General features: G+C 45.0%; 1 protein-coding gene across 5 annotated transcripts in view; it reads left to right on the top strand.

Moving 5' to 3' along the window:
* The window catches only part of LOC121542751 (F-actin-uncapping protein LRRC16A), a 233,349-nt gene extending 210,849 nt beyond the window's left edge, over positions 1-22,500 (top strand). For 4 of the 5 annotated variants that reach the window (XM_041852279.2, XM_041852277.2, XM_041852278.2 and 1 more), the window contains 9 exons: positions 2,523-2,589; positions 2,988-3,205; positions 6,264-6,373; positions 6,760-7,264; positions 14,706-14,757; positions 14,972-15,214; positions 17,127-17,276; positions 18,767-18,922; positions 19,424-22,500. In XM_041852279.2, the coding sequence (XP_041708213.2) occupies positions 2,523-2,589; positions 2,988-3,205; positions 6,264-6,373; positions 6,760-7,264; positions 14,706-14,757; positions 14,972-15,214; positions 17,127-17,276; positions 18,767-18,922; positions 19,424-19,602 (1,680 nt within the window). In that variant the 3' untranslated portion in view covers positions 19,603-22,500. The remainder of the gene's footprint in view (positions 1-2,522; positions 2,590-2,987; positions 3,206-6,263; positions 6,374-6,759; positions 7,265-14,705; positions 14,758-14,971; positions 15,215-17,126; positions 17,277-18,766; positions 18,923-19,423) is intronic. The other variant, XM_041852280.2, reaches the window with a different exon arrangement.
* The last annotated feature ends 268 nt before the right edge of the window (positions 22,501-22,768 follow it).

The following is a 22,768-nucleotide window of genomic DNA, read 5'->3' as shown; positions in this document are numbered from 1 at the left end:
AGCAGTAAGATATGACAGTAGGGCCTGAAGCAGTAAGATATGACAGTGGGCCTGAAGCAGTAAGATATGACAGTGGGCCTGAAGCAGTAAGATATGACAGTGGGCCTGAAGCAGTAAGATATGACAGTGGGCCTGAAGCAGTAAGATATGACAGTGGGCCTGAAGCAGTAAGATATGACAGTGGGGCCTGAAGCAGTATGATATGACAGTGGGCCTGAAGCAGTAAGATATGACAGTGGGCCTGAAGCAGTAAGATATGACAGTGGGGCCTGAAGCAGTAAGATATGACAGTGGGGCCTGAAGCAGTATGATATGACAGTGGGCCTGAAGCAGTAAGATATGACAGTGGGCCTGAAGCAGTAAGATATGACAGTGGGGCCTGAAGCAGTAAGATATGACAGTGGGGCCTGAAAAAGCAGTAAAATATGACAGTGGGCCTGAAAAAGCAGTAAGATATGACAGTGGGCCTGAAGCAGTAAGATATGACAGTGGGCCTGAAGCAGTAAGATATGACAGTGGGCATGAAGCAGTAAGATATGACAGTGGGGCCTGAAGCAGTAAGATATGACAGTGGGGCCTGAAGCAGTAAGATATGACAGTGGGCATGAAGCAGTAAGATATGACAGTGGGGCCTGAAGCAGTAAGATATGACAGTGGGCCTGAAGCAGTAAGATATGACAGTGGGCCTGAAGCAGTAAGATATGACAGTGGGCCTGAAAAAGCAGTAAGATATGACAGTGGGCCTGAAGCAGTAAGATATGACAGTGGGCCTGAAGCAGTAAGATATGACAGTGGGCATGAAGCAGTAAGATATGACAATGGGGCCTGAAGCAGTAAGATATGACAGTGGGCCTGAAGCAGTAAGATATGACAGTGGGCATGAAGCAGTAAGAAATGACAGTGGGGCCTGAAGCAGTAAGATATGACAGTGGGCCTGAAGCAGTAAGATATGACAGTGGGGCCTGAAGCAGTAAGATATGACAGTGGGGCCTGAAGCAGTAAGATATGACAGTGGGCATGAAGCAGTAAGATATGACAGTGGGCCTGAAGCAGTAAGATATGACAGTGGGCATGAAGCAGTAAGATATGACAGTGGGGCCTGAAGCAGTAAGATATGACAGTGGGCCTGAAGCAGTAAGATATGACAGTGGGGCCTGAAGCAGTAAGATATGACAGTGGGCATGAAGCAGTAAGATATGACAGTGGGCCTGAAGCAGTAAGATATGACAGTGGGCCTGAAGCAGTAAGATATGACAGTGGGGCCTGAAGCAGTAAGATATGACAGTGGGCATGAAGCAGTAAGATATGACAGTGGGCCTGAAGCAGTAAGATATGACAGTGGGCCTGAAGCAGTAAGATATGACAGTGGGGCCTGAAGCAGTAAGATATGACAGTGGGGCCTGAAGCAGTAAGATATGACAGTGGGGCCTGAAGCAGTAAGATATGACAGTGGGGCCTGAAGCAGTAAGATATGACAGTGGGCCTGAAGCAGTAAGATATGACAGTGGGCCTGAAGCAGTAAGATATGACAGTGGGCCTGAAGCAGTTCGATATCATATCTTGTGATGTTACAAGTATTTGCTTGTCAAACTCCTGATGCAAAGCCCCTCCCTCATTGCATCATTCCACACTGCACTGCTAGAACACCACATGATCCATGTTCACCTGGTCATGATGTCATATACAGTGTCACAATGTCACCTGAAATACTTATTCGGTTCACTCACTGTATGTCAAATATCCCTCTCTGGTATTTTCATGAAAAGCATCCATATATGATTTAGTTTATACTGTATTTATGATTTACATCCAATAGAAAATAGGACAGTCTTTCTTCTGGGGGTGATGGGGCACACTCAGTTACTGTATTACAGATAGTGATGACAAGTCGTTTTGTGCCAAGGGCTCAGATCCAGAAAGATGCAATAACCAAGGAGATCTGGATGGTACTGACCAATAGCTCTCTCTCTCTCTCTCTCTCTCTCTTTCTCTCTCTCCAGTGAAAAAGAGCTGGCCAAGTGTATCACAACTCCAGCAGAAAGCTTTATTATTGTCCTTGAATACTGTGATTGTTTCACCCTTGTATTGTATCTTATGAAATATGTTTTATCTCATTCAGTGTGGAAAGAGTGGGGATGTGAAATATGATTTAGGGTAATGGTCTGGACTTTTAAAGGTTGCTGGTAATGTCAGTTAGAGTTATGGTTGCACATCTGTCCGTTTGTAGTCCGTCCTCTCAGTATTAGAGGTTTGATGCTGGAGTAAAGGATCATTTTTGTTTTGGTAACCGAAAAAAACGAACAAGATAAAGATCGCTTCATCTTTTATGCAAACTAGTATTGAAATGATGTGCCGAATTCTAGTGCGGCGTTGACACATTTCACTCATTGAAATGTGTTCGTGTCTGTGGATTGAAATTGACATCCCAGTCTACTGCAAGAGTGCTCGCTGAATATCAGAAGGTTTTTTTGGTGACAGTAGTTATGGCGTCTCTTATGAGTAAATTTCTGTGTTCTTTCCAGATGACTCCCAAGTCCAAGAGGAAAAGCATCCACAGTAGAATGCTCCGTCCAGTGTCTCGCGCCTTTGGTGAGTCTCCTCTACCAAACAGATCAGCTAGTATTGGACGGACTTTAGTGACGTGTGGACCACGACAGATTGTGGTTGTGTTACTGCTTGTACCAGAAGCTGATAAGTAATGAACTAGATAAGATAACTCTAGTTCTAGGTTCTGTCAAAGATGTTGCTTTTTTTTTTTTATAACTATGTTTTAGATAGCAGACTCACCAAGAAGAATAAATTAATAAATGCAGAAATTAGTTTTGTGAAGTGTTTCATGACATAGTGTTACTAGTAAGATAATACACTTGTTACGAATTAACTAAATATGATACATCTAAGCTGCAAAATGCTTACTTATTCATAATTATCTCACCGTGTATGTAATCCTCTGACCTGTCTATAACCTGTGACCTCTGACCTTGTAGAGATGGAGTTTGACCTCGACAAGGCCCTGGAAGATGTTCCTATCCACACAGAGGACCCCCCTGCTCCTGCACCTTCCCCTGCCTCGACCCTCTCTAGGTTAGAGAAGAGACCGTCAGGGGCCATGGGAGAACTGCCTTCAGAGGAGGCAAAGAAGCTGCAGCACTTCACCAAACTACGGCCTCGCAGGAACAAGAAGATGCAGTCCAGTAAGATACCAGTGAGTATCACCACTGCCGTTCTAGAACTAACTATGAGCAGAACAGCACTCTGAGTAAAGGTAGATGTCAATGATTTAGTCCTAACAAGAACCCCAGAGTAAGAACTTTGGAGTGAGTATGTTGTTTATTTTAGAACAAAGTTTTACTCTTGTTCTCAAACACACAACTAGCCCTTTCTTACTTTACTATACAACTGTGGTCACTGGATTTCCTGTGAAGTAGTTTCTGTATTGGTATGGTGTAATAACAGCCCTGTATTGGTATGGTGTAATACCAACCCTGTATTGGTATGGTGTAATAACAACCCTGTATTGGTATGGTGTAATAACAGCCCTGTATTGGTATGGTGTAATAACAGCCCTGTATTGGTATGGTGTAATAACAGCCCTGTATTGGTATGGTGTAATACCAACCCTGTATTGGTATGGTGTAATAACAGCCCTGTATTGGTATGGTGTAATAACAGCCCTGTATTGGTATGGTGTAATACCAAACCTGTATTGGTATGGTGTAATAACAGCCCTGTATTGGTATGGTGTAATAACAACCCTGTATTGGTATGGTGTAATAACAACCCTGTATTGGTATGATGTAATAACAACCCTGTATTGGTATGGTGTAATAACAACCCTGTATTGGTATGGTGTAATAACAACCCTGTATTGGTATGGTGTAATAACAACCCTGTATTGGTATGGTGTAATACCAACCCTGTATTGGTATGGTGTAATAACAACCCTGTATTGGTATGGTGTAATAACAGCCCTGTATTGGTATGGTGTAATAACAACCCTGTATTGGTATGGTGTAATAACAACCCTGTATTGGTATGATGTAATAACAACCCTGTATTGGTATGGTGTAATACCAACCCTGTATTGGTATGGTGTAATAACAACCCTGTATTGGTATGGTGTAATAACAGCCCTGTATTGGTATGGTGTAATAACAGCCCTGTATTGGTATGGTGTAATAACAGCCCTGTATTGGTATGGTGTAATACCAACCCCTGTATTGGTATGGTGTAATAACAGCCCTGTATTGGTATGGTGTAATAACAGCCCTGTATTGGTATGGTGTAATAACAGCCCCTGTATTGGTATGGTGTAATAACAGCCCTGTATTGGTATGGTGTAATAACAACCCTGTATTGGTATGGTGTAATAACAACCCTGTATTGGTATGGTGTAATAACAACCCTGTATTGGTATGGTGTAATAACAACCCTGTATTGGTATGGTGTAATAACAACCCTGTATTGGTATGGTGTAATAACAACCCTGTATTGGTATGGTGTAATAACAACCCTGTATTGGTATGGTGTAATACCAACCCTGTATTGGTATGGTGTAATAACAACCCTGTATTGGTATGGTGTAATAACAGCCCTGTATTGGTATGGTGTAATAACAACCCTGTATTGGTATGGTGTAATAACAACCCTGTATTGGTATGGTGTAATAACAACCCTGTATTGGTATGGTGTAATACCAACCCTGTATTGGTATGGTGTAATAACAACCCTGTATTGGTATGGTGTAATAACAGCCCTGTATTGGTATGGTGTAATAACAGCCCTGTATTGGTATGGTGTAATAACAACCCTGTATTGGTATGGTGTAATAACAGCCCTGTATTGGTATGGTGTAATAACAGCCCTGTATTGGTATGGTGTAATAACAGCCCTGTATTGGTATGGTGTAATAACAGCCCTGTATTGGTATGGTGTAATAACAGCCCTGTATTGGTATGGTGTAATAACAGCCCTGTATTGGTATGGTGTAATACCAACCCTGTATTGGTATGGTGTAATACCAACCCTGTATTGGTATGGTGTAATACCAACCCTGTATTGGTATGGTGTAATACCAACCCTGTATTGGTATGGTGTAATAACAACCCTGTATTGGTATGGTGTAATAACAGCCCTGTATTGGTATGGTGTAATAACAACCCTGTATTGGTATGGTGTAATACCAACCCTGTATTGGTATGGTGTAATAACAACCCTGTATTGGTATGGTGTAATAACAGCCCTGTATTGGTATGGTGTAATAACAGCCCTGTATTGGTATGGTGTAATAACAACCCTGTATTGGTATGGTGTAATAACAGCCCTGTATTGGTATGGTGTAATAACAACCCTGTATTGGTATGGTGTAATAACAGCCCTTTGTTGGTATGGTGTAATAACAACCCTGTATTGGTATGGTGAAATAACAACCCTGTATTGGTATGGTGTAATAACAACCCTGTATTGGTATAGTGTAATAACAGCCCTGTATTGGTATGGTGTAATAACAGCCCTGTATTGGTATGGTGTAATAACAGCCCTGTATTGGTATGGTGTAATAACAGCCCTGTATTGGTATGGTGTAATAACAACCCTGTATTGGTATGGTGTAATAACAACCCTGTATTGGTATGGTGTAATAACAACCCTGTATTGGTATGGTGTAATAACAACCCTGTATTGGTATGGTGTAATAACAACCCTGTATTGGTATGGTGTAATAACAGCCCTGTATTGGTATGGTGTAATAACAGCCCTGTATTGGTATGGTGTAATAACAGCCCTGTATTGGTATGGTGTAATAACAACCCTGTATTGGTATGGTGTAATAACAGCCCTGTATTGGTATGGTGTAATAACAACCCTGTATTGGTATGATGTAATAACAACCCTGTATTGGTATGGTGTAATAACAGCCCTGTATTGGTATGGTGTAATAACAGCCCTGTATTGGTATGGTGTAATAACAGCCCTGTATTGGTATGGTATGTAATAACAACCCTGTATTGGTATGGTGTAATAACAGCCCTGTATTGGTATGGTGTAATAACAACCCTGTATTGGTATGGTGTAATAACAACCCTGTATTGGTATGGTGTAATAACAACCCTGTATTGGTATGGTGTAATAACAACCCTGTATTGGTATGGTGTAATAACAACCCTGTATTGGTATGGTGTAATAACAGCCCTGTATTGGTATGGTGTAATAACAACCCTGTATTGGTATGGTGTAATAACAGCCCTGTATTTTTTACTTCACAGCAAATCAGCAGCACCACGTCTCATGATGGAGAGCAGAACGGCCTGCATGGAAGGGTTGATGAGGGGGTGGACGAGTTCTTCTCCAAGAAAGTCACCAAGATGGACTCCAAGTAAGCATTACGACTCATCACTACGACTCATCATTATGAAAAATGACTTTTCTTCTTGCTCTTTCTGCCATGTTTATATTGAAACGGTTAACTCTCTCTCCCTCTCTCTCTCACTCCCTCTCTCTCTCACTCCCCCCTTATCTCTCTCTCTCACTCCCCCTCCTCTCTCTCTCTCTCTCCCCCTCCTCTCTCTCTCCCCCCCTTCTCTCACTCCCCCCTCTCTCTCTCGCTCTCTCTCCCCCTCCTTCTCTCTCTCTCCACTCCCCCTTTCTCCCTCCCTCTCTCTCTCTACTCCCTCTCTCCCTCCCTCTCTCTCTCTCCCCTCCTCTCACTCCCCCCCCTTTATTTCTCTCTCTCTTTCTCTCCCCCCTCCCTCCCCCTCTCAGACGTTCTCTAAAGAGTTCAGACTCCCAGGATGGAGAGAAGAAGAGGAGTAGAGGTTTCCTCAACCTCATCAAGTCTCGCACCTCCAAGTCTTCAGACAAAGACAAGTCAGAGAAGAACCAGTCTACCCCAGCCCCAGCCCTAACCCCAGCTCCAGCCCTAACCCCAGCTCCAGCCCTAACCCCAGCTCCAGTAACCACCGTCCCAGAGGAGCCTTCCTCCCCTAAGGCCTCCCTGAAGAGCCAAGCTCCAGAACCACCAACCAAGGTCAAAGAGGCCAAGACCCAGCCCACCCATCCCAGCCAACTCACCCAGCCCCTGGACTGCAGCAGCAGCTCAGACCGGTCTGAGGAGCTACGGACCCCAGATTCCATGGATGAGGTGTCGGAGGGGGACAGTAAGGGTAGTCCCCAGGGGGGGAGGCGCTACGGGGTGCAGGTGATGGGGACTGGACTCCTGGCGGAGATGAAGGCCAAGCAGGAGAGACGGGCCTTCGGATCACATAAGGTCAGTACTGGTGAATGAAAAGTTATATATTACTGTAACTACATCTGTCAGGCCCACTGTCATATCTTACTGCTTTAGGCCCACTGTCATATCTTACTGCTTCAGGCCCACTGGCATATCTTACTGCTTCAGGCCCACTGTCATATCTTACTGCTTCAGGCCCACTGGCATATCTTACTGCTTCAGGCCCCACTGTCATATCTTACTGCTTTAGGCCCACTGTCATATCTTACTGCTTCAGGCCCACTGGCATATCTTACTGCTTCAGGCCCACTGGCATATCTTACTGCTTCAGGCCCCACTGTCATATCTTACTGCTTCAGGCCCCACTGTCATATCTTACTGCTTCAGGTTCACTGGCATATCTTACTGCTTCATAACCAACTGTCATATCTTACTGCTTCAGGCCCACTGTCATATCTTCCTGCTTCAGGCCCACTGTCATATCTTACTGCTTCAGGCCCACTGTCATATCTTACTGCTTCAGGCCCACTGTCATATCTTACTGCTTCAGGCCTACTGGCATATCTTACTGCTTCATAACCAACTGTCATATCTTACTGCTTCAGGCCCACTGTCATATCTTCCTGCTTCAGGCCCACTGTCATATCTTACTGCTTCAGGTCCACTGTCATATCTTACTGCTTCAGGCCCCACTGTCATATCTTACTGCTTCAGGCCCACTGTCATATCTTACTGCTTCAGGTTCACTGTCATATCTTACTGCTTCAGGTTCACTGTCATATCTTACTGCTTCAGGTTCACTGTCATATCTTACTGCTTCAGGCCCACTGTCATATCTTACTGCTTCAGACCCCACTGTCATATCTTACTGCTTCAGGTTCACTGTCATATCTTACTGCTTCAGGTTCACTGTCATATCTTACTGCTTCAGGCCCACTGTCATATCTTACTGCTTCAGGCCCCACTGTCATATCTTACTGCTTCAGGCCCACTGTCATATCTTACTGCTTCAGGCCTACTGGCATATCTTACTGCTTCATAACCAACTGTCATATCTTACTGCTTCAGGCCCACTGTCATATCTTCCTGCTTCAGGCCCACTGTCATATCTTACTGCTTCAGGCCCACTGTCATATCTTACTGCTTCAGGCCCACTGTCATATCTTACTGCTTCAGGCCTACTGGCATATCTTACTGCTTCATAACCAACTGTCATATCTTACTGCTTCAGGCCCACTGTCATATCTTCCTGCTTCAGGCCCACTGTCATATCTTACTGCTTCAGGTCCACTGTCATATCTTACTGCTTCAGGCCCACTGGCATATCTTACTGCTTCAGGCCCACTGGCATATCTTACTGCTTCAGGCCCACTGGCATATCTTACTGCTTCAGGCCCCACTGTCATATCTTACTGCTTCAGGCCCCACTGTCATATCTTACTGCTTCAGGTTCACTGTCATATCTTACTGCTTCAGGCCCCACTGTCATATCTTACTGCTTCAGGCCCACTGTCATATCTTACTGCTTCAGGCCCACTGTCATATCTTACTGCTTCAGGCCCACTGTCATATCTTACTGCTTCAGGCCCACTGGCATATCTTACTGCTTCAGGCCCACTGGCATATCTTACTGCTTCAGGCCCACTGGCATATCTTACTGCTTCAGGCCCACTGGCATATCTTACTGCTTCAGGCCCACTGGCATATCTTACTGCTTCAGGCCCACTGGCATATCTTACTGCTTCAGGCCCACTGGCATATCTTACTGCTTCAGGCCCACTGGCATATCTTACACTGCTTCAGGCCCACTGGCATATCTTTTACTGCTTCAGGCCCACTGGCATATCTTACTGCTTCAGGCCCACTGGCATATCTTACTGCTTCAGGCCCCACTGTCATATCTTACTGCTTCAGGCCCCACTGTCATATCTTACTGCTTCATGCCCACTGTCATATCATACTGCTTCAGGCCCACTGTCATATCATACTGCTTCATGCCCACTGTCATATCATACTGCTTCATGCCCACTGTCATATCATACTGCTTCAGGCCCACTGTCATATCATACTGCTTCAGGCCCACTGTCATATCTTACTGCTTCAGGCCTACTGGCATATCTTACTGCTTCATAACCAACTGTCATATCTTACTGCTTCAGGCCCACTGTCATATCTTCCTGCTTCAGGCCCACTGTCATATCTTCCTGCTTCAGGTCCACTGTCATATCTTACTGCTTCAGGCCCACTGGCATATCTTACTGCTTCAGGCCCACTGGCATATCTTACTGCTTCAGGCCCCACTGGCATATCTTCTGCTTCAGGCCCCTGTCATTCTTACTGCTTCATGCCCACTGTCATATCATACTGCTTCATGCCCACTGTCATATCATACTGCTTCAGGCCCACTGTCATATCATACTGCTTCAGGCCCACTGTCATATCTTACTGCTTCAGGCCTACTGGCATATCTTACTGCTTCATAACCAACTGTCATATCTTACTGCTTCAGGCCCACTGTCATATCTTCCTGCTTCAGGCCCACTGTCATATCTTCCTGCTTCAGGCCCCACTGTCATATCTTACTGCTTCAGGCCCACTGTCATATCTTACTGCTTCAGGCCCACTGTCATATCTTACTGCTTCAGGCCCACTGTCATATCTTACTGCTTCAGGCCCACTGGCACTAATCTTACTGCTTCAGGCCCATTGGCATATCTTACTGCTTCAGGCCCACTGGCATATCTTACTGCTTCAGGCCCACTGGCATATCTTACTGCTTCAGGCCCACTGGCATATCTTACTGCTTCAGGCCCACTGGCATATCTTACTGCTTCAGGCCCACTGGCATATCTTACTGCTTCAGGCCCCACTATCATATCTTACTGCTTCAGGCCCCACTGTCATATCTTACTGCTTCATGCCCACTGTCATATCATACTGCTTCAGGCCCACTGTCATATCATACTGCTTCAGGCCCACTGTCATATCATACTGCTTCAGGCCCACTGTCATATCTTACTGCTTCAGGCCCACTGTCATATCTTACTGCTTCAGGCCCACTGTCATATCTTCCTGCTTCAGGCCCACTGTCATATCTTACTGCTTCAGGCCCACTGGCATATCTTACTGCTTCAGGCCCACTGTCATATCTTACTGCTTCAGGCCCACTGTCATATCTTACTGCTTCAGGCCCACTGGCATATCTTACTGCTTCAGGCCCCACTGTCATATCTTACTGCTTCAGGCCCCACTGTCATATCTTACTGCTTCATGCCCACTGTCATATCTTACTGCTTCATGCCCACTGTCATATCTTACTGCTTCAGGCCCCACTGTCATATCTTACTGCTTCTGGCCCACTGTCATATCTTACTGCTTCATGCCCACTGGCATATCTTACTGCTTCAGGCCCCACTGTCATATCTTACTGCTTCATGCCCACTGTCATATCTTACTGCTTCAGGCCCACTGTCATATCTTACTGCTTCAGACCCCACTGTCATATCTTACTGCTTCAGGCCCACTGTCATATCTTACTGCTTCAGGCCCACTGGCATATCTTACTGCTTCATAACCAACTGTCATATCTTACTGCTTCAGGCCCACTGTCATATATTCCTGCTTCAGGCCCACTGTCATATCTTACTGCTTCAGGTCCACTGGCATATCTTACTGCTTCAGGCCCACTGTCATATCTTACTGCTTCAGGCCCCACTGTCATATCTTACTGCTTCATGCCCACTGTCATATCTTACTGCTTCATGCCCACTGTCATATCTTACTGCTTCAGACCCCACTGTCATATCTTACTGCTTCAGACCCCACTGTCATATCTTACTGCTTCAGGCCCACTGGCATATCTTACTGCTTCAGGCCCACTGGCATATCTTACTGCTTCATAACCAACTGTCATATCTTACTGCTTCAGGCCCACTGTCATATCTTCCTGCTTCAGGCCCACTGTCATATCTTACTGCTTCAGGCCCACTGTCATATCTTACTGCTTCAGACCCCACTGTCATATCTTACTGCTTCAGGCCCACTGTCATATCTTACTGCTTCAGGCCCACTGGCATATCTTACTGCTTCATAACCAACTGTCATATCTTACTGCTTCAGGCCCACTGTCATATATTCCTGCTTCAGGCCCACTGTCATATCTTACTGCTTCAGGTCCACTGGCATATCTTACTGCTTCAGGCCCACTGTCATATCTTACTGCTTCAGGCCCCACTGTCATATCTTACTGCTTCATGCCCACTGTCATATCTTACTGCTTCAGGCCCACTGTCATATCTTACTGCTTCAGACCCCACTGTCATATCTTACTGCTTCAGGCCCACTGTCATATCTTACTGCTTCAGGCCCACTGTCATATCTTACTGCTTCAGGCCCACTGGCATATCTTACTGCTTCAGGCCCACTGGCATATCTTACTGCTTCATAACCAACTGTCATATCTTACTGCTTCAGGCCCACTGTCATATCTTCCTGCTTCAGGCCCACTGTCATATCTTACTGCTTCAGGCCCACTGTCATATCTTACTGCTTCAGACCCCACTGTCATATCTTACTGCTTCAGGCCCACTGGCATATCTTACTGCTTCATGCCCACTGTCATATCTTACTGCTTCAGGCCCACTGTCATATCTTCCTGCTTCAGGCCCACTGTCATATCTTACTGCTTCAGGCCCACTGTCATATCTTCCTGCTTCAGGCCCACTGTCATATCTTACTGCTTCAGGCCCACTGGCATATCTTACTGCTTCAGGCCCACTGTCATATCTTACTGCTTCAGGCCCACTGGCATATCTTACTGCTTCAGGCCCACTGTCATATCTTACTGATTCAGGCCCCACTGTCATATCTTACTGCTTCAGGCCCACTGTCATATCTTACTGCTTCAGGCCCACTGTCATATCTTACTGCTTCAGGCCCCACTGTCATATCTTACTGCTTCAGGCCCACTGTCATATCTTACTGCTTCAGGCCCACTGTCATATCTTACTGCTTCAGGCCCACTGGCATATCTTACTGCTTCAGGCCCCACTGTCATATCTTACTGCTTCAGGCCCCACTGTCATATCTTACTGCTTCATGCCCACTGTCATATCTTACTGCTTCATGCCCACTGTCATATCTTACTGCTTCATGCCCACTGTCATATCTTACTGCTTCAGGCCCCACTGTCATATCTTACTGCTTCAGGCCCACTGTCATATCTTACTGCTTCCGGCCCACTGTCATATCTTACTGCTTCATGCCCACTGGCATATCTTACTGCTTCAGGCCCACTGTCATATCTTACTGCTTCCGGCCCACTGTCATATCTTACTGCTTCAGGCCCCACTGTCACATACTTATGTAAATGTTTTTTTTTTATTATTACATTTGCAACAACAAAAAAATGAGGTAATGTGTGTAGATTGACGAGGGAAAAAAACAAAATGTGGAAAAAGTCACTGCCTTTGGAAAGTATTCAGACCCCTTGACTTTTTCCACATTTTGTTACATTACAGCCTTATTCTAAAATTGATTAAATATATTTTTTTTTCCACATCAATCTACACACAATACCCCATAATGACAAAGCTTTATGTGTGGTACCCTCTCTGTCCTGGTGTAGAGTGGTGTAGAGTGGTGTGTGTGTGTGTGTGTGTGTGTGAGTGTGTGCTCCACAGCAGGATTCAGATGCTTTCAGTTTTACTGTCATGTTGCCTGTGTTCAACTCCTTTACCACGCGTCAGAAACTGCCAACCACATCAGTTCCTCACAGGGGTATCAGTGTCACTCCAGGGCTGTAATGGACGACGACGTGTGTGTATGTTTGGTCCTCTGTAGCTCAGCTGGTAGAGAGCATGTACGCTTGTAACGCCGGGGTAGTGGGTTCGATCCCCGGGACCACCCATACGTAAAAAATGTATGCACGCATGACTGTAAGTCGCTTTGGATAAAAGCGTCTGCTAAATGGCATATTTTGGTCAACTTGAGTGTCCCCGTTTCACTTTGGAATGCAGGTCCCTACTGTGTGTGTGTGAATAGGAGGTTCATGTTGTTTTGCAGCAGGAGTTCCCAGGGCTTTTCTCTGACCTTGTATCACCGGGGCCAAATCCCTGCCCGTCTCTCGTCTGTTGGCGGTGGGGCTGGTGCTGAGCTAAAGAGCTGGACCTCAGCCCCTAGTAACTGTGTTACACTACAGCGCCACCTGCTGCTGGAAATAAATATAGCACAACACATATTGTATTCTAGGAGCTAGTTGGGACGCCTAGGAGATAGTAACTTCCACAGATTAGTTGGGCATCTTCATCACAATGGCCGACTCTGTGATAATGACTGACTGAATAATGACAGCAATCAGAATCAGCCTGTTGATACAGTATTAATCAAATCAGATCAAATCAGATCAAATTGTATTTGCCACATGCGCCGAATACAACAGGTGTAGACCTTACTGTGAAATGCTTACTTACAAGCCCTTAACCAACAATGCAGTTCAAGAAATAGAATTAATAAAATATTTACCGGGGCCTCCCGAGTGGCGCAGTGGTCTAAGGCACTCCATCGCAGTGCTAGCTGTGCCACTAGAGATCCTGGTCAGATTCCAGGCTCTGCCGTAGCCGGCCGTGACCGGGAGACTCATGGGGCGGCGCACAATTGGTCCAGGGTAGGGGAGGGTTTGGCCGGCAGGGATGTTCTTGTCCCATCGCGCACTAGTGACTCCTGTGGCGGGCCGGGCGCAGTGCACGCTGACTCGGTCGCCAGGTGTACGGTGTTTCCTCCGGCACATTGGTGCTGCTGGATCCGGGTTAAGCGGGCACTGTGTCAAGAAGCAGTGTGGCTCGGTTGGGTTGTGTTTCGGAGGACGCACGACTCTCGACCTTCGCCTCTCCCATGTCCATACGGCAGTTGCAGCGATGGGACAAGACTGTAATTACCAATTGGATACCATGAAAAAGGGGGTAAAATACCAACCCCCAAACCATTTTTCTACTAAATAAGCTAAAGTAAATGTAGGTAGGGGTAAAGTAACTAGTGACAGATAATAAACAGCGAGTAGCAATGGGGAGGGCAATGTAAATAGTCCGGGTGGCCATTTGATTAATTGTTCAGCAGTCTTATGGCTTGGGGGTAGAAGCTGTTAAGGAGCCTTCTGGACCTAGACTTGGTGCTCCAGTACCGCTTGCCGTGCGGTAGCAGAGAGAACATTTATATGACTTGGGTGAATGGAGTCTTTCACAATTTTTTTGGGCCTTCCTCTGACACCGCCTGGTATAGAGGTCCTGGATGGCAGGGAGCTCGGCCCCCAGTGATGTACTGGGCCGTACGCGCTACCCTCTGTAGCGCTTTACGGCCGGATGCCGAGCAGTCGCCATACCAGGCGGCGATGCAACCGGTCAGGATGCTCTCGGTCGGTCTATAGGTCGGTCTATAGTGGATGCTGTGACTGAACCCATGGTTGTCTGTCTGTCTCCTCCAGGACCAGTATGACCAGTCGTCCAGTCCAGACAGACCAGACAGCAGTGCCAGCGGTGAGTTCATCTCTACTGTTAACGTTTACAGAGTGGGATTCACAAGGCGTGGGAGGCTATTTTACCTGAACCACAGATTTTGTGAATCATTTGTGTGACTTGTTGCCTTTTGTGTGTCCCATTAATGGCCCTGTGTGTGTTTCTGCCTGCGTGTGCATCTGTGTGCGCCTGTCTGCCTGACTGTGTGTGTGTGTGTGTGTGTGTGTGTGAGCAGTGAAGGGCCAGCCTACCCCAACAGAGAGCAGGTCTCCAGGTGGCTCTAAGGCAGAGGGGGTGGTGGTGGTCGGCTCCCCAGAGAAGAGCCCTCGAGGTGGGGAGGCCAAGCCAGAGACGGTCCCTAGGAACCGCACCACCTCCAGCTCCAGTCCCAAGCCCCCTCCTCAGGGCACCAAGCCAGCCCTCGCTGCCCGACCCTCCATCCCTCAGAAGCCGCGCACCAGCAGTAGCAGGAGTATAGGTAAGCCTATAATATGGAGGCCTCCCGAGTGGCGCAGTGGTCTAAGGCGCTGCATCGCAGTGCTAGCTGTGCCACTAGAGATCCTGGTTCGAATCCAGGCTCTGTCGTAGCTGGCCGCGACCGGGAGACCCATGGGGCGGCGCACAATTGGCCCAGCGTCGTCCAGGGTAGGGGAGGGAATGGCCGGCAGGGATGTAGCTCAGTTGGTAGAGCATGGCGTTTGCAATGCCAGGGTTGTGGGTTCGTTTCCCACGGGGGGCCAGTATGAATTATTTATTTTTTAAATAATGTATGCACTAACTGTAAGTCGCTCTGGATAAGAGTGTCTACTAAAATGTAAAAAAAAAATAATGTAATGGAGCATTACATCTACAGATATACTGGATATTCTTGTATCCTTCCATTAGTATGGATAACAGCCAGGAGAACTGGTAGACAGGGCATAACATTTACCTTTTGGTCCACCAGCCACTGTGGCAGGTAGATTAAAAGATTGACCAGCCACTCAGATTTTTTACCAGCCCCTCAAAAGATTTGCTCTAAAATTACACCAACAAAACACTAAAAAACGGATACGCATGCTTTGTAATGTTTCTAAAACAGTAAATGTATTACTAGTAAGAAGTAACTAATGTGGTATGTTGAATAATTAAATGTTTTGTGACCTGAGTCTTTTAACCAAAATATCACACCTGCCCCTTTAAGGGCGGGAGGTTACCGTGTTTAGCGTGACTTGAGTCACCTTTGTGCCTGTGAGATTGAGTCTGACTAGTAGAAGCTCTGTCCTCTCTTCTCTGGCAGTTGAAACTTCAAACATAGAAAAACAACCAAGCTTGTGAACAAAACCATGTAAATAGCCAAGAAACACAGGGACAACGTCTCACTTCAGTAGACTTTCGTTTTAAGTAAATTAGACCAACTTTTATGCCTGTGCGCTTCTAAAAATGAATATTTCACTCAGCTCTTCTCGTGCGCACAGCCCCCAGCCAGGCTGCGTTGCAGTGTGAGGTGGGATAGGCTATATAGGATTCCATTCTTTGACTTTGTGCGATTAATTTACCAGCTATGAAACAAAATGGCAGAAATACTTTGAAAACAGCTACTGCAGCATTTATTTGACCATAAATGTGATCATACTTGACTATTTTTATTCACATATGCGAGTGAAATGCTCGCACTGTGGAGCCGACCACCCGCCAACGTGGATGGTGAAATGGACATCTTACCCGCCAATGCCAAAATCGACCCGCATTTGGCAGGTGGCGGGTGTTAATTTTAGACCCTGTTGGTAGAGTATGGAGCATTGACATAATACAGATTTATACTGTATTCTTGTTTTATTCCTATGGGATAGTGGACAGCCAGGAGCATAGGTACCGTGTGAGGTATCTACACACATCCAAACGTGGCTGGAGACAACAAAGCTGAATAAATGAGGTCGTGTCTGATCACTGGGAGCAGAAAGCAGTGGCCTTGTCTGTTTAGAGTATGGAGAATCACCACCTGCCAGGACCATAGACTGGGTTCACTGGGAGCAGAAAGCAGTGGCCTTGTCTGCTTAGAGTATGGAGAATCACCACCTGCCAGGACCATAGACTGGGTTCACTGGGTGTGGACTTCTGCCCTGAGGAGGGCTACTGGGACACTATCTAGTCCCTGGATGTTAAAGCTGTTAAAGATCTAGTGTTAGTGTTCTAGTCTATTCTGGGGCATGAGGCTGGACACCTTCAGCCTTTCAATAGACCACAGATCTTCAACTAGGATGCCAACTAATCTGGCTTCCTGTCTCAGTCATCAACTACATAAACAACAATACATGATAAATCTTAACCTGGACATTTAGACACACACCTGTCCTGGTTTTGGGACAATAGAAACCTTGATGTAGTTCTGATTTCTTCCTGTCTGCCAGATGAGGTCTGTGACTCCCCTGGAGGGAATGTGTCTCCCAAGGTGGTAATGCTGTCTCACGGCCTGAAGAGGGTCACCTTGGACAAGGAGGGGCAGGGCAGTCTTCTACTGGGGGGCGCGGGGAGTAGCAAAAACCCCTCTGCTCAGACAGGTAGGTTACCTTTACCCATCCAGGTAGGAACAGACCTAAGTCTCGCACTATCATACTTCCAGGTCTCGTTCATCACTCTGCGGTTGAGAAAACCTGGAAGGACAGGGCTATTAAGCCCTGAAGCACAGGCCTCGGTTTCCCTCAAACTGTATCTAGTCTCTTAGTAGGGAGAGAGAGAGATGTGTCTGACACCAGAATATATTATCATTACTGCATTGACAAAATACACAATAACAGTTACAGCTAAATCTGAACTTTTTTTGCTAAGATTGCCATTCCATTTGCTCTTATTCCAAGTGAACAGTCTCATAAGCTGTCATTGAATCATACTTTGCATTGGTTAGTCTGCTGTGTTTTGTTTCAATCCACCTTTGTGTCAGTCTGTGAGTCTGTGTGTTGTGTTCTGTATAGTGTGTTTTCCATGTACACCCTGATTGTGTGTGTGTGTGCCCTCTCATAATATGTCTGTTGCCTTCCAGATTCCACAAATCAATGTTCCAACTCCTCTCTCTTTCTCCATAAACTACTTTGCCTGCATTCTATTCCCTAGATAGCGCTACTTCTGGCCAGACAGAGTGCCATTTTGGACCTAGCCTTTGTATTGTAGATAGATATCATTATCCTTCATTGATTACGGTTTTCCTCATAGATAAGCTAGGATTTATCTCTGTGGATTTCCTCACTAGCACTGGCCAACATTCTTATCAAATCTACTACACCAGCTGTAATGTATTAATGAAGCTTCTCTATCTCATTTGGTATTATCTCCATGGATTAGTGTTATCTCTCTAGAAATGGCTACAACACACTTTACTACACACTAATACACACTCTACTACGCACTAATACACACTCTACTACGCACTAATACACACTCTACTACGCACTAATACACACTACTACACACTCTACTACACACTCTACTACACACTCTACTACACACTCTATAACACACTCTACTACACACTATAACACACTCTACTACACACTCTACTACACACTCTACTACACACTAATACACACTCTACTACACATTCTATAACAAACTCTACTACACACTATAACACACTACTACACTCTATAACACACTCCACTACACACTCTACTACACATTCTATAACAAACTCTACTACACACTATAACACACTACTACATTCTATAACACACTCCACTACACACTCTATTACACAGCAACATTACTCCTATGAACAGTCACTGAGGGCACCACAGACCACACTGTGCTAGTGAGAAGATTGAAATTATGGCTGAAGAATCTATTGATATGTTATTGATGTTCATTCTTTACGAACTCCATCAAATATTAACCACACATTGTCTACTTGTATAATATTTTTAGCATCCAAGATGTGCTAAAAGACTAATTAGAATGAATAACTATACCCCAAACGGATTGGCCCTGTGACTGATTGAATGGCTAATTGATCAACGAGCACTAAAGACCAGCCTCCCTCCCGCCACCCTCTCCCCAGTGAATGTCCCAACAGAAGACGGTAGCGTGTTTGACTCTGATCAGGAAGCTGACAGGCCAATCACAGCCGTCAGAGCCCGACACGCCCGCCAATCACCTACCAGCACCGAACAGGAAGTGGGCGAGCACGAGAGCAGGAAGGCCCTCCCCTGTACTGGTTAGAAGAAGTTCCCCCTTTCCCTCCTCCTCTCTATCTTGTCCCATAGTGCAGGTCAGACTGCAGTGAGATTCATTATTGGAGTTTCTGGAAATTATTTGATTGATAGTGATCACTTATAACTGAAGGAAGCTTACCAAAACACTTATAATTGAAGGAAGCTTACCAAAATGAATCTACCCATGCTGCCTATTGACCATTTTTCCACCTGGCACCTGAGGCAGAAAGTTATCTGGGCTTCACATGGAATATGTTCATATTTTTTGGAACATGTCTTGGTGCCAGTTGGAAAATGTGCTTGCTTTTCTTTAGAAAATGTGTTTGATTGATTTCGTCTTTCACGAGTTACTGTCTAGAAGTGTTATTTTTACTCATTTTTAGCACAGATGAGGTAGAGATCGAGATCAAAACAGAAATAAACTGGTTAGTTTTCAGATAAGGTTGTTTTTGGCACCCTCTGCTGTTCATCCTCATAACCAGATCATGTCTTCTTCTCCTCAGCAGTGAAACCAGGCTCAGTATCAGACCCTGCCAAACACCAGAGCCCCCACCGCCACAACTCTGAGGACAACGGCTCCAAACCCAAGGACCAATCCCCCAACCCTGACAGAGACAAGGGACCGGGGGGAAAGTCTTCCCAATCTGGAGAAGAGGCCGACAAAGACTTTATTTTTATATGAGAAACTAAACTCCCAATGAATGACAGGTGCATGGTACCTGCCTGTCATCTCAATATATCTGATATCAGGAATCAGAAAGCCAAGACCGTCTGTCTAAAGAAGACTGTTGTCTGCCGGGCAGAGTAACCCATGTGAAGTGTTTTACTTTGTGAGGATTGTGGTACACTTTCACTAACCTCAGTAATACCAAGATAAATACGGCTAAAGCACTGTTATGATGATGCACTGTAGTGTGTTAAGTCACTGTGGAAATCAAACAAGCAACACCTTTTCTAAAGGGGGAAGGAGAGGGGCATCCCTTTACATGACTCAGATATCTCATGGTTTGGCCATGTGTGTACCATGTCATCATGGTTTGGCCATGTGTGTACCATGTCATCATGGTTTGGCCATGTGTGTACCATGTCATCATGGTTTGGCCATGTGTGTACCATGTCATCATGGTTTGGCCATGTGTGTACCATGTCATCATGGTTTGGCCATGTGTGTACCATGTCATCATGGTTTGGCCATGTGTGTACCATGTCATCATAGCTTTGTGTGTGGGTCATCCCCTGTGCTTGTATAGGGAACTGAACTGGTGTACTGTAAGGCCAGTAAAAGCTAGCCTGGAACCCACACTGAATATCGTATCGCACTGTTTCACTATTCAGATTGGTTTCCAGGCTAAGTGAAAGCCAGACATTGATGGAACTCTAGCTCGGGGCTTTTCTGCAGTCAGCGTCAGTTTGCTACTAATTCAAGACTGCTTCATGTGGACAGACGGACGTTTCAAACCTGTCCAGCAATTCAAGAAGTAAACTGAAATTCCAATTCTCTTCACTGCTTTTCAATCAGGAAAATGTGGAATTGGAATTTAGTTAACTTTTTGGATTGACTGGAATTGAAATGGAATTGACCCCAACGCTGCTGTCCATCAGTCAGGGCCAGACAGCTAGGGTCTTGTCCTGGCCTCTGCACCTTTTGGTATTTTAATTGGTCTTCATTTGCTGCCTAGCTGCCAGTAGTTTATTTTCTTCACTACCTGTAATCATGGCTTGGACTGGAGGATTGGCTTACTCAGTCAGAACATAGTGATGTCACGTTAACACGTGTTCCCGATGTCTGGGACTGGGTTGAATGCTGTGAATGCATCACATTACAGTAGGCACAAAATGGAACAAAACTGACTGAAACAGGGAGGTAAATTACCTGAACTTGTCCAATAAGAAACAATTGTTTTTGTTTATTACGCTCCCTACTGAACAGGACCCTGAGGGGTATCCTACGAAGCAGGTTTGAGGAGATAGCGAGGTAACACTTTGGTCAAACTCTTGAGTTCAACTCGGGATAACCGGTCATACGAAAGTGGCTCACCTTCTAGCCAGGTCAATTTCTATGGCAACAAATCCTCCAGAACTAACCTGCTCCGTGGCAGGCTAACTCACGGGTAACTCCACTTACCCTGAATGAAATGACTGAGCCGTGAGTTGAGGACCAACGAAATCAGATTCCTTCCCTCTCGCAAAGATTGCGTCATCATCCCCTCCATTTGAGGAAGACGACTGATTCGATATTTTATTTTTTGTGTGTTAAAAAATAGTCATGTTAAAATATATCACATTACACATTTAGTAATGACAGAATGCGTTTTAAACTTCACCCACAGAAACACTTTTGTATGACTTTTGTATGAAGGTGCTTGTGGTTGTTGTGCATTGATAAGCACACCAAAGACAGCCTTAATGAAAAGTAATAAAATAAAGACGGCATTAAGGATAACTGATCAAATAAAGACAACACTTCTAAAAGCATATTTCACACTATAGCCTGATGAATTTCCAAAATAACTTTTCTTTCATTTTGATTTCGGCACAAATGAAAATGTGTCACTGACTCGCCCATGGATTGATGTTTCAGCATCGTCTCAATGAAGAGTTCGCGGTTCGACTAGCCATGAGCGACAATGCAGGCGCAGCCTGCTAGAGTTGGGGGCAGGCGGACGAGCAATATCCACCGTCGTAGTACAGATGAAGCCTGACCTGGAATGTGAAGCTAACTGAAGCTGGCTAGCTTTAGAAGACCCCTATTAGATCTAGCTTGCTTCGTAGGATACCCCTCTGGTTAACTGTCTTGGTTGGTTGGTTTTTCTCTGTCTTGTATTTTACTATTTTTTGTTTGGGGATAAAGAGCAGCTGGCTGTCTTCTGTTTGGTTCTATGGAACAATAAAACCATGGAACGATGTGTTCAAAAATCCTTAAGAGTGAAATAAGTAAGAAAGGGGAGTCTAGCTCTCAGATAGGCAGTGTGATTACTGCTGAATTTGTGTGTCTGATATGCATGTGAGGTGTACTGTATGTGTCATTTAATACATATGTAATATAATACTGTATGTTAAGTTACATACATATAATACTGTATGTTAAGTTACATACATGTAATATATGCACACGTATGTGTACACAAATCCTATATTACTATGGTACTACTAAGCACACTACTAAAATAGGTTTCTATAAATATGTAATTTATTGAAATAAAAACAGTGGTTAGTGATGTTTTAATCCCCTTTCTTGTCCTTATTGTAAATGAACGTTGTGTTAATACTAAGGAAATCAATTGTTTGATTGAATTGTTTTCTTGTTATTCTTTAAAAACAATTAATTAGTTTTATAATTTTATTTTTCATGACAAGGAACAAACAGAAACATTTATATATTTGCCTGATCATTTCTGATAAGAAAAAAGGAAACTTAATTCAACAAAGAAAATGACTCCAGTGTTGTTCTGCAGTATGTTTTATGTTGTTATGGACAACAACACTCCTTAACGTGTTTCACTAAATCACACTACTGGCTGTGGGCATGTCCTTCCTCATGTCAATATTTATACCAATTAAAATAATTGTACAGATTGAACACGACTAAGTGAGATTTGTACAGATCTTGATGACACGTTGATCGTTGAATCGGGTTACATTACTTTAAGCTTCTTATATTTACATTACATTTTAGTCATTTAGCAGACGCTCTTATCCAGAGCGACTTACAGGAGCAATTAGGGTTAAGTGCCTCGCTCAAGGGCACATCGACAGATTTTTCACCTAGTCGGCTCGGGGATTAGAACCGGCGACCTTTCGGTTACTGGCACAACGCTCTTAACCACTAAGCTACCTGTGCTCTGCCT

This window comes from Coregonus clupeaformis, unplaced genomic scaffold (genome assembly GCF_020615455.1).
Source record: "Coregonus clupeaformis isolate EN_2021a unplaced genomic scaffold, ASM2061545v1 scaf0146, whole genome shotgun sequence".
In the NCBI taxonomy this organism is placed as follows: domain Eukaryota; kingdom Metazoa; phylum Chordata; class Actinopteri; order Salmoniformes; family Salmonidae; genus Coregonus; species Coregonus clupeaformis.
Note: the sequence above shows the minus strand (reverse complement) of the source record. Positions and strands in the feature narration are given on the sequence as shown.